The sequence below is a fragment of the Salvelinus sp. IW2-2015 genome, linkage group LG26, assembly GCF_002910315.2.
Source record: "Salvelinus sp. IW2-2015 linkage group LG26, ASM291031v2, whole genome shotgun sequence".
Classification (NCBI taxonomy): Eukaryota; Metazoa; Chordata; class Actinopteri; order Salmoniformes; family Salmonidae; genus Salvelinus; species Salvelinus sp. IW2-2015.
The window spans coordinates 36,918,386-36,930,891 of record NC_036866.1 but is presented as its reverse complement, the minus strand read 5'-3'; the positions used below and the strand labels follow the sequence as shown (position 1 = coordinate 36,930,891).

At 45.3% G+C, this 12,506-nt stretch overlaps 1 protein-coding gene across 2 annotated transcripts in view; it reads left to right on the top strand.

Annotated features, from left to right (window-relative positions):
• LOC111952939 (tetraspanin-9-like) overlaps positions 1 to 12,506 on the top strand; it is a 303,733-nt gene that overhangs the window by 198,751 nt on the left and 92,476 nt on the right. The window contains exon 4 of one of the 2 annotated variants that reach the window (XM_070435279.1): positions 3,533 to 3,612. In XM_070435279.1, the coding sequence (XP_070291380.1) occupies positions 3,550 to 3,612 (63 nt within the window). In that variant the 5' untranslated portion in view covers positions 3,533 to 3,549. Of the gene's footprint in view, positions 1 to 2,432; positions 3,613 to 12,506 lie in introns of those variants that run through there. The other variant, XM_023971974.2, reaches the window with a different exon arrangement.

Here is a 12,506-nt window from a genome sequence, read left to right as displayed (position 1 = left end):
CATCGTGAAGCATGGAGGAGGAGGTGTGATGGTGTGGGGGTGCTTTGCTGGTGACACTGTCTTTGATTTATTTAGAATTCAAGGCACACTTAACCAGCATGGCTACCACATCATTCTGCAGTGATACGCCATCCCATCTGGTTTGTACTTAGTGGGACGATCTTTTGATTTTCAACAGGACAATGACCCAAAATAGACCTCCAGGCTGTGTAAGGGCTATTTGACCAAGAAGGAGAGTGATTGAGTGCTGCATCAGATGAGCTGGCTTCACAATCACCCGACCTCAACCCAATTGAGATGATTTTGGATGAGTTGTACCGCAGAGTGAAGGAAAAGCAGCCAACAAGTGCTCAGCATATGTGGGAACTCCTTCAAGACTGTTGGAAAAGCATTCCAGGTGAATCTGGTTGAGAGAATGCCAAGAGTGTGCAAAGCTGTCATCAAGGCAAGGGGTGGCTACTTTGAAGAATCTAAAATCTAAAATATATTTTGATTTGTTTAATACATTTTTGGTTACTACATGATTCCATATGTGTTATTTCATAGGTTTGATGTCTTCACTATTTTTCTACAATGTAGATTTGCAGCTAAATAAAGAAAAACCCATTAATGAGTAGGTATGTCCAAACTTTTGACTGGTACTGTGCATATGAAGTGGGTAGGTAAAACAGTATGTAAACATTATTAAAGTGATCAGTGTTCAATGACTGTATACATAGCTCAGCACTCTCTAAGGTGCAGGGTAGAGTACTGGGTGTTAGCCGGTTAGTAACAGAGACTAAGATTCAGGGAAGGATACTGGGTGGAGGCGGCTAGTATTGACTATTTTACAGTCTGATGGCCTAGAGATACAAGCTGTTTTTCAGTCTCTCGGTTCCAGCTTTAATGCACCTGTACTGTCTGCCTTCTAGATGGTAGTGTGGTAAACAGACTGTGGCTCGGGTGGCTGATTGTGCCTCTGGTGATGCATTGGGCTGACCGCACGACCGTCTGAAAAGCCCTGCGGTTGCGGACGTGCAATTTGCCGTACCAAGCAGTGATAAAGCCCGACAGGTTGCTCTCAATGGTGCGTCTGTGGAAGTTTGTGAGGGTTTGTATACCCCATAGTATAAACACAAGAGACATGGATTAGTGTATCTCTGTGTATATAAGGTAGTACTGGGTTTACCTTAAGACTATTCGGCTGAAACTCTGCCCATCTGTCTCAGAGTTGCAGCCATCACAAGCACTCAACCTCGCCTTTGCCCGAAAGAGAGGAGGATCATTACCACAGCGCAGAGGTGTGGAGTTAAGACCAGGCTGTTTTCACAAACCCAACCTTGTGAAAGGGCTATGTAAGTGGGTGTTAAGGTGCTGGTATTGCTATTCTTTGTGCAGTAGTTCTCTGAGGTGAGAAAAGATGTATCGAAGTAAAGGAAAGACACGTGCTGTATCAAAAGGTATCAAATCTTTCATCCAAATCTCGTCAAATCAGCATGCACACTATAAAGGAAACGTCATCTCTCTCAGTGGGGGTTTGATATCTTATCAGGCCAAATGCATTTTCTCTTTGTTCACAGATCATTTACATTGAGTCATCTGGGGATTGAATTTTAAACCAGATTAGATAAATGTAAGGATGGAGCTTTATGGAGCTGTAATATGTGTGTGAAACAACTGAGACGGTCCGTGTTTGACCCTGGTATTCCATAGGATAGCTCTGAGTATCTTTAAGCCACTCTCCCATTTCCATGCTTGAAATGGTGCGCTAATTCCAAAGGCTGAGTCCCTGCCAATTTATCGGCGCTCCTTACATGGACGTGAGCAAGCAGGTATTGAGCAACTGACAACGTTGTGACAAGGCTGCAGAGATACAGTACTCCTCAAGTCTGCATGCAGTAATCATCCTTATTATGATAGCATTTTGATGTCATTATAGCCAGCTCTTCACAAATATAGGCGTAAACATAAGTGAATAATAAATATAAGCGTAAATAAAACAGGAGCGTGAATATAGCAAGTGTCGTAATGAAATCGAAGGACTGAAGGTTGCATCGGAGAGCACTGGCCAACTCCACTATCTTCATGTGATATGTTCCACACTGACAGGAGAAGCCCATCCCCCCATGCAGAATATTAATATGAACCTAGCCCCCCCCCCCCCCCCCCGCTCACCCTCCTCCCACACGTTTCCCTGGCCTCATGATATTTAAATTAATGAATGGCCTCCTGGACCCCCTGACGCGCATACAGCACAGATGAAATTGCTGAACTTGTATAGCCAAAGCAGTGTTACGATCAGCTTATTACATGGTCGGAGAGGAGGGGAGGATCCCGGGCTGCCTGCAGCCGCCTCATTGGTTGCTCCCTCAGCAGTGGGGAGGGGCCGAGGAGAGGCAAAGAGAGGAGAGGGAATGAGGGCAGTGCTCTAATTTAGGGGGGATAGGATTGGGAATACCCGTTAATGTGGCTTGCCGATAATAGCACACATCAGCCACGGCGCTGCAAATGAGAGCACAGGCAGAGAGCAGGGGACTGAGTGCAGAATGATACCATAGAGCACAGAGAGAGAGAAGGAGTGGGAGAGAGTGTATTGTTAGCACGTTGGAGAGCGCAAAGCACAGAGGACGGAGAGAGTGCAGGAAAAGAGGAGGAGAAGCGGAGAGAGGGGAAAAAGATAGAGGATTGTGTTTTTGTAGGGGGGTAAAAGTTCCCACCGCTCCAGGCAGAAAGCAGTCCTGAGGTCAGCAGCAGGGAGAAGTGAACCAGGTGGAAGAAGTGGAGCAGCTGACAGCAGGAGAGAAAGAGTCACAGGGGGTCTGCTCTCACGGCAAACATCACAGCAGTGTGGAGAGCACAGGAGATCCAGGGGACACTATTGAAACTTACCGACTCAAGGACGTAGTCTGCTGTCACTTGTCAGGGTAATAATGGTTCTCACTGGACTAGGGCTTCTCTGCATGGCTAACTCAAGAGCATGAGAGCAGACACTGGGCATTGGGCAGAAGACACATAGAGCTGGGAATAACACCTGTGTCGTTCCTTCCTCTCACTTACCTGTGTTGGGGAGATAGAACGATTCTGATAAAGAAACATTACGATTTTCTGGCCTTGAAGAGAATCAGTACAGAGCAGAGAGGGAGAGAGGAGCCTGTTAGAGGGGGAGAGTTCTGTCCTCTCATCTCTGAGACATGGTAGAGTGTGTAACAGTAGCGAGCCCCTCAGCAGCAGCAGCGTCAGCCCCAGAGCATGGAGAAGTCCAGCAGTGAGGAGTCAGCCATTCACCGCAGCCCGTCCGTGGATAGCCGCGACTCCGACTTTGCCCGCGCCTCTACATCTGGCCGCCCGTTCGGTGGCCGCGGCTTCACCGCCGGCGCGTTCTACGGCTCCACGGGGCCACGTGGCGCCTCCGCCGCACAGGGGCAGGCTGGGACAGCGGCCGATGCCAGCGTCAACGTCGGAGGAGACAAGAGCAGCAATAACAAGTACACGGCGCCCAAAGGCAGCAAATACGTGGTCTTTTACCTGGATCTATCCTTTGTGTTCCTTTTAGAATTCAAGAAGTGCAACATGGCACGGGGCTGTCTCTGCTGTTTGAAGTACACGATGTTCCTCTTCAACCTTATCTTCTGGGTAAGTAAACATTATTTATCTATCTTCTTCTTCTCTTTCTCATGTCTCCATCATGTTTGCTCTCTTTTAGGGGTGCTAATTATAGGATGCATTAGGATGAATTTGGGCCAACAAGCAGGAATGACACTGACACATGGTTCTGGAAATTACTCAGCGGATACAAATGTAAAAGGGGTAGTCATTAGGTTTGCAGTAATATGAGTAAGGCAAGATGGTAAAATGTCATATTGCATAATACTTGTAAACTGATATACGGATCATTTAAAGATTTCTGTTCAGGCGTATGTGAGATAAAGATTGGTGTTCAAGCTTATGAGGATCATTATGAAAACCCTTTTCTTCTCAAGGTGATACTGTAGCTCTTTGTGCAACCATGTGTGTTTCATAACTATGTCTGCTTCATCATGGCATGATGGGGCTCATTTGCATGTTACTATCGCTGGTTGTTATTGAGGCGTTGGAGGGGGGGTTGTCACTCCAACGCCTCAAAGTCCAAATTTGCTATATTGTAAAAATTGATGGAAAAAATTTGTTGTTTGGTTTTAATTTGAAGATTAGGGTTAGGCATACGGTTAAGTTTAGAGTCATGTTTAACATCAGATTTGTTGTGGCTGCTCCACCATGTCTCTATGGGGTGCTCTGCTGGGGTGCTGGGGCTGGCACTCGTTCAGATGGCTTTACAACGTGGCTCCTGATGGATGCTGATTTACTGCACACATTATGAGGATTTAGAGTGTTAAGCTGTCTAGTTAAAGGACAGGGGGGGCGCTGCTTACATGTTTTTGATGGAATCATGACATATCTGGGGAATGGTTATGAAAGATTTAAAACGATTGAGGATGTTTTAATTCATTTTGGAGAGCCACTGGAAGAGAGTTGGATGGGAATAATCTGATTTGTTGGTTTTATTTTACACATTGGGATTTTTGGGGTAACACAGATCAAAAAAAAAAAAAAAGACTAGCACTTTCACACATCATCATCAAATCCCCCAGATTTCAGTGGGTCTTATTTTTGCATCTGTCATTTTGTTTGTGAAAGTAGGCATCCCCTGAAATATTTAACCAGTGGATTACCGGGGGTTTAGTTGATGGATCGGAGCCTTTTGTGTGGAGCCAGTCATGCGTGAAGCGTAATAACATCACAACACCACAGGGTATACCTCTCCAATCACATCATCACTAGCCTACTACGTGCACCCTGCAATCTGGGGCACATTTGAGGCTCAGGCACCAGGCTGCTGCCCATTATTACTGAACCATGACGAGACCAACAGCCCACAGCACAGATTCCAATGTACCTTTCGGGCAGAACACCCACACAGTGCAAGAGGGATATGTGTGTGCCTGATTGGCAAGGCCTGCTCAGATCAGGCAAGGTGTGTGTGCAGTACGTGATGCATGTGGAGGGATCAGAGGCCGGGCTACTGGATGGCGGCTGAGGTCATTGTGTCAGTGCTGCTTTGCCATCCGTGACAGCTAAGGGAGGATTTAGCCGAGGCGCTTGCTCTCCCCGAGGGCTTTGTGTGGCTCAACCTGTACTTAACCCCTTGTGTTGGCGGTAAAAACCCCCATGTTAATAACCTGATGCTCTTGCTCCACACTGGGAGGAGTGGGAGGGAAGGAGTGGGGAAAGAGGCTTTGCCTTTGGCACTGAGCTCTATGCCATAGACCTGCCTTATTGTCACTGACTCTCCTAGGGTTGGGGAGAGTAAGGAGGGTTGTGGGCACCCTATGGTGTGAGGGAATTGTGACCTTCCTCTGTGCGTGTGTTGATCAGTGGGGAAGCCTGGAGCAGCCGGGGGGCTTTCACTAGCGCTGTGGCTCCCGCTGGGCAGTAATTGAGCTCCTCACACTGCTAATGTTCACTTAATGATCACGCCCCTTGCTAGCAAATTGATAGTCGTTTTGGCGCCTTGACTCCCTTTAATGACAGTTTAATAACTGTCCCAGGGGAGTCACTGTTTCCCTGGGTGGTCATGTATCCATCTCTCTGTGAAGGCAGGAGGTGTCTGTCTGTTTGCCTGTCTGTCTGTCTGCTGCAGCCCCACCGGGTCCGGGTGTCCAGCGGCAGCACTTGGGCTGGCTGAAGCCTGTGGCTGGACCCAGTTTAGGGAGAGACACAGGGGCTTGGGGACTGGGGGAAAGGGTGAAAAGCAGCCCTGTATCCTGACACCCCTGGGACATTGCTGCTCTCCCTGTGGCACTCCATGAATCGCAAGTTTACGCTGCCTGCCCAGGGCCTCAGCTTTGACACCCCAGATCGGAGCGGAGTTGCATGGTGGCTGCCAGGCCGGTGGCGTAACCTGACGCCAGGTGCAGACAGCGGGCCTCCCTCGAAACCCACAACCCCCAGCCCTCCACTCCCTCCACGGGGCTTACAGCGGTAACTTGAAGCACAAGGTAAATAGCGCAGGCACTCCAGGCATGTCCCATGCGCTCATCTCCAGGCCTCTCCAGCAGTTGTTCCTGACCATCTGGCTTCTCTTTCTTATGGAGATTAGTGTTAGTCTGAGCTGCAGCATGGTTGGGGGGTCTGGGTCAGATTAGAGTATCAGAGTATCTGGTGGTGTAGTAGTCAGGATTGAGAGCAAGTCTCCTTCGGATGACGGAGGACACCACCAATAAAGCCAGTGGTCACGCCAATCACCCAGAATCACAGTGGCTATGCCCAAAAATACAGTGATGACTGGACGACATGTTGGTAGACACACTATGAGTCGGAGAGCAAGATTGGGTTGGCTGTGATTTCCTATGCGTGTCAGCTTGCAGACACACATAGCCTATTTGCAGGCCCCTGCTCTGTGTCCTCTCTCTGTGATGTCTGATAGAATCTCTGGTCTGCCCAGCCCTCCCTCCACTATTAATCGGTTCCTTTCCCTCCCTGAAACGTCCTCCCTGTTTCCTTCCCTTCCCGACACTGACACATAGTGCACCAACAACAGTTCCTTTGTTAGAGAGAGCTGCCTCCATCCCACCACTGTGTCATTATCATACCATAAGCAAAGCCTCATTTGATATTCATATTTGGAGAATAAATGGCCGCTCAGCATCCTTACTTTATAACGGGCCAAAGCAGTGGTGCAAATCCTTTGTTAGGGGAGTAAAAGAACCAACTGTGTTTAGCATTCATGAATTCCTATGCTTGCTTAGGGGATTGCTGGAGGATTTATACGCCATTTGGTCGAAGGAAACAAAAGATTAGTTTCCCCATCGATTGAATCACCTGAGTTGACATTTTTGTTTTAAATGTAGTTAGCACGCCGCCCGAAGAAAAGGGCTTGAAACCTAATGACAGTTTCAAGGTGTTTGTGTGTGTTTCCCAAGTTGAACGGTGGCTTTATAAAGCATTGCCTTGGCAATCATTTCACTCATGCTGTCCCATTCCTTCATGCCACAAGGTTTCGAGCCAAGGTGTCGAAGCAATTTGCCTGCTGTTTTCCCCCTCACAGAGTGCTGAAAAGTTCACTAATCCCCTCGGCCCCAAGGGACTTCACATTGTAACAGACTTTCAGATGTCCTCTCTCACCAGAAGTCTATCACAAGTTAACTTAATCCCTTACTAGGTGATGTGGAGGTCAAACTGAAATTGAGGTGCAGTGAATTGTTTGAAATCATGAAACCAGCTTTCAATAATTCATGATGCCTTCTTACATGGATTTCCAATACTGACATACATAACTAGGCAAGTCAGTTAAGAACAAATTCTTATTTACAATGACAGCCTAGGATCAGTGGGTTAACTGCCTTGTTCAGGGGCAGAACGACAGATTTTTACCTTGTCAGCTCGGGGATTCAATCTAGCAACCTTTCGGTTACTGGGCCAACGCTCTAAACACCTGCCAACTCGATTCAGGAGTGGCTTAAATAACACAATATATTATTGTGAAGCTATATCAATCAGTACTTTAGGGCAATATAATGTAGACAATTAATATCCGGAACAGTACAAGAGGACATCATCCTGCCATGTAAATTTTTACTCTCAAATAAGGACATGGCATATCTGATTCTCCTGCATTGGACAATGTATTTAATTGATTTACATTTACTTAAAATGAGTATTGACGTAGTTGATATGCATTTGATAATTTTAAGTGTTATTTTAAGTGGCATTTTGGAGGCCCTAAGAGAGATTTGGTAAGGGCCCTTTGGCACGTGCCCTTCATGCCCGGTCAGTAAAGTTTAGACAGCTGGCTAGACTAATTTACCAATCAAAAAATGTTTTATGAGTGACTGTCATTGGCTGACATTAACAACTGCTGATGCACAACCAAATTTCGAACTGTAAGTTGAGACCCCAACTGAGTACAAAAATGTAATAATAATACTAAATTGGGGTGGGGGCCCCCTAGTGGCCAGGGGCCCTAAGCGACAGCTTATGTCGCCTATACCTGGGGCCGGCCCTGAATTAGCATCCCCACAGGAGAAGGCACAGCCTTGGCTCAATATTCCTACTCTAACCTGCACTTCCAATATCTCCATATACTGTAACCCCACTCCCTGCCTGTGTCCAGTAGCTAAATGTCTGGGGAGATCATTTTAATTTACACATCTCCACCCGGCCTGCTCCTTCAATTGCCACCCTACCGCATTGTAGAGCTCTGCAGAGCTCATTAGCTTGTGTAACAGATCAAATGGGATATAGGCGCATATAATGCYGTGGCTTGTGGTGGGTGTAGTTAGCCAGAGATTTAAGTCTCCCCACCCCCCATGCTGGCTGATTGGAAATTGAGACAGCCTGTTTAGAGTAGAGACTCACTGTGTCAGTTATGACTCATAACATACTAGGTGCCACCGTTCAATAAAAACCTGTTACTGGGTTCCCAGGGCAAGACCAAAATAGCATCCCCATGCCCTGTGAAAGAGGGGGTTTTAATGATCATGCTGACATGTTTATTTTTGTTTCTCGTAGTAAACATGGTAGCGTAGCGCATGAATCTAAACAGGCATTATCCTAGGGCAGGAGGACATTTTATTTGGTTTTAACAAGGTTTGATGGGAGGCTGGGGTGCTATTGTGTCAATATTGTGTTGTTGACTAGAGTGTGCCAGGTGAACGGAGAGACATAGAGAGACCAGATGAAATAACAACTGCTATGAGAGAGGTAGCTAAGCTAGCTCCGTAAAATCTTGGGCACCTGCCATTGTGTGACAGTTGCTTGGCATCCCCCAGACCAAAGCTCTCTTATTCCTCCCACATTCCACACCACTGTCCCTCCCAGTTAGGAGAACCATCCACAGGGGAAGCTCTCTGGCCAAGGCCAAGCCCTGTATTCACAAAGTGTTTTTTTCATGATGATTTAAAAGACACTTTGTGAACACAAGACCAGGGCTTGGCTATAATCCTTACTGTAGCGATCACAGTGCAGTATTACTCCACATACCCTCTGACTCTGTCATATCTATAGGTCCCCTTAGTGCTAGATGACAAAACACGTACAGACCAGTCAAAAGTTTGGATACACTTACTCATTCCAGCGGTTTTCTTTATTTTCACTATTTTCTACATTGTTGAATAATAGTAAATACATAAAAACTATGAATTAACACATATGGAATCATGTAGTAACCAAAAATGTGTTGAACAAATCAAAATATATTTTATATTTGAGATACTTTAAAGTAGCCACCCTTTGCCTTGATGACAGCTTTGCACACTCTTGGCATTCTCTCAACCAGCTTCATGAGGTAGTCACCTGGAGTGCATTTCAATTAACAGGTGTGCCTTGTTAAAAGTTAGTTTGTGGAATTTCTTTACTTCTTAATGCGTTTGAGCCAATCAGTTGTGTTGTGACAAGGTAGGGGTGGTATACAGAAGATAGCCCTATTTGATGAAAGATCAAGTCCATATTATGGCAAGAACAGCTGAAAAAAGCAAGGAGAAACGACACGACACTAAAGGTCAGTCAATCTGGAAAATGTTAAGAACTTTCAAAGTTTCGTCAAGTACAGTCACAAAAACCTTCAAGCACAATGATGGAACTGGCTCTCATGAGGACCGCCACAGGAAAAGAAGACCCAGAGTTACCTCTGCTGCAGAGGATAAGTTCATTAGAGTTAACTGCACCTCAGATTGCAGCCCAAATAAATGATTCACAGAGTTCAAGTAACAGACACGTCTCAACATCAACTGTTCAGAGGAGACTGCATGAATCAAGGCTCCAGAGTGGCGCAGCGGTCTAAGGCACGGCATCTCAGTGCAAGAGATGTCACTACAGTCCTTGGTTTGAATCCAAGCTGTATCACATCCGGCTGTGATTGGGAGTCCCATAGGGCAGAGCACAATTGACAAAGCATCATCTGGGGTAGGCCGTCATTGTAAATAATAATTTGTTTTGCTAGTTAAATTAAGGTTACATATTCATGGTCGAATTGCTGCAAAGAAACCACTACTAAAGCACACCAATAAAAATAAGAGACTTGCTTGGGCCAAGAAACACGAGCAATGGACATTAACCTGGTGGAAATCTGTCCTTTGGTCTGATTTGAGATTTTTGGTTCCAACCTCTGTGTCTTTGTGAGACGCAGAGTAGGTGAACGGATGATCTCCACATCTCCACTGTGAAGCATGGAGGAGGTGGTGTGATGGTGTGGGGGTGCTTTGATGGTGACAATGTCTGTGATTTATTTAGAATTCAAGGCACACTGAACCAATATGGCTACCACAGCATTCTGCAGCGATACGCCATCCCATCTGCTTTGTGCTTAGTGGGACTATCATTTGTTTTTCAACAGGACAATGACCCAACACACCTCCAGGCTGTGTAAGGGCTATTTGACCATATGAGGCAACTCCGTCGAGACTGTTGGAAAAGCATTCCAGGTGAAGCTGGTTGAGAGAATGCCAAGAGTGTGCAAAGCTGTCATGGGTGGCTACTTTGAAGAATCTTAAATCTTAAATATATTTTGATTTGTTTAACACTTTTTTGGTTACTGCATCATTTCATATGTGTTATTTGATAGTTTTGATGTCTTCACTATTCTTTTACAATGTAGAAAATAGTAAAAATAAAGAAAAACCCTTGAATGAGTAGGTGTGTCCAAACTTTTTACTGGTGCTGTGTGTGTGGACTGGAGTCCTTGTCATCGCGAGTCTAGTTAGTGATCAGCTCATCAAGGCTGACGGATGACACCTCAGGCCTTCAGGGCTTATGATCCAGTTTTTTTCTATACTTGGAAGAGAGAGAGAGAGAGGGAGGGAGGGAGGGAGAGGGAAGGAAGGAAGGAAGGAGAGAGATATGACCATCATTAGTTCTGCATAGATAACCAGGACCTCTTATTAAACATGTCATGTCAAATCATGTGTCTCTGGTGATGAGGGATGTTTTCCCAAGCAATAGTGTCACTTGGTCACATAAGGGTTCTGTCTTTAATGATCAGTGGAAGGTGTCTTTTGTGCTGGCAATATCACTTTTTCACTTTTAAGAACTATCCATACACATAGTTAACGACTTAACCAACAGATTGACCACAAAAGGATAATTGAATTGATTCCCAATTGCATCTCCATTTCAAGGGATAATGGATTGCACATTGCACAATAGAGGATGATTGAAATGCTTTCCTCGTGAAATTAAATGGGTCTGAAAGTGATTGTCATTGTGTTGATACAGCATGAGCGATTGAGGCTGTGTATCAAATCCGCTGTAGTCGGTAGGAAAGGTTTAGGCGCACATTGTATTTTGTCATATTCCCCCTGGAGAATGTATTTTTCTCAGTAAAAGACTTTGAGGCCTCTACTTCAAATAGGCCCTCTCTTTTGTGGTATTATATGATTATATAAGGCAAACTTTTGTTGTGCCAAAGCATTCTACCAACAAAACTGAGATGTGATGTTCTGGTGCTGTTTGTCTATATAAAAGCCTCTCCTTAGTAGAAGAAGAACATCAACATAAAAAAAAATATTCATAACATTTTACTTTGTAACTTTGAGAAATGTTTAAACGACTGACTTAAAAAAAACTGAGGCAAAGAAGCGTGGGAAGTCCCAGTCCCCTGGAGTGGAGTGACGCACAGAAGTGAAACCTGTCAATCAAACATGGTTTGACAACACAACAACAAACCCACTCACTGAGAGAGCATCGGCGGAGTAATACATAACATGGTACAGTGGAGGTGAAGTATGTACATTGTCAAGGGCTAGCTATTGAATATAGCAGATATTCAATTTGTCGCCTACTGTATGACTGTAAATGTGTTGAGTTACCTTGACACTGCATCAATAAAGTTCACTTTCTTTTCAGAGACAGCCAGGTTCTTCATTCGGTCAGAGATACTGCTCTATTTTTAACACTTTTACAAAAATCCCCAGCCTTTAATATCTCCAATAATGGGACTCTCAGTATGTTTTATGGTGCTAAAATATTTACTAAGGAGCTTCATGCAAATAGGTGTTGAGAATAAAATGTTATCATGCTTGTCCTTGTACTGTAGGAGGGGGTTGTAAACTTGTCTCCATCTCAGGCCTCCACTCACTCCAGGCATTCCGATCGATGCTATTCTGCACCTAAGCGGTGAAGAATGTTAGAATAACTTGCCCGCCTCGCCCTACTCAGCATTTTCCTCTGTCACCCAAAGTCAAATTAAGGAGAAATCAATACCCCAAGTCGCACTTGCTCAGCCTCAACTCTGAGGGAGAAGGTTTGGGACTATTTCTTTCCACTTGGTCTGCTGAGGAATAACTGGGTTTCAACCGGATTACCTCTCTGCTATTTAATTAATTATTTGGGGTGGCTGGCTTTGATGCACCTCGGCTGCAGACCCTAACACACTCAGTGTCCTGTGTTTGATGTAGCCGCCATAGGGGATTTTGAGCTTCTCTTTAATGGTCATCATGTGAGGCTGGTGTCAGGTAGATATTGGGAATCCCTAATGTTTTCCAATTGAATTTATC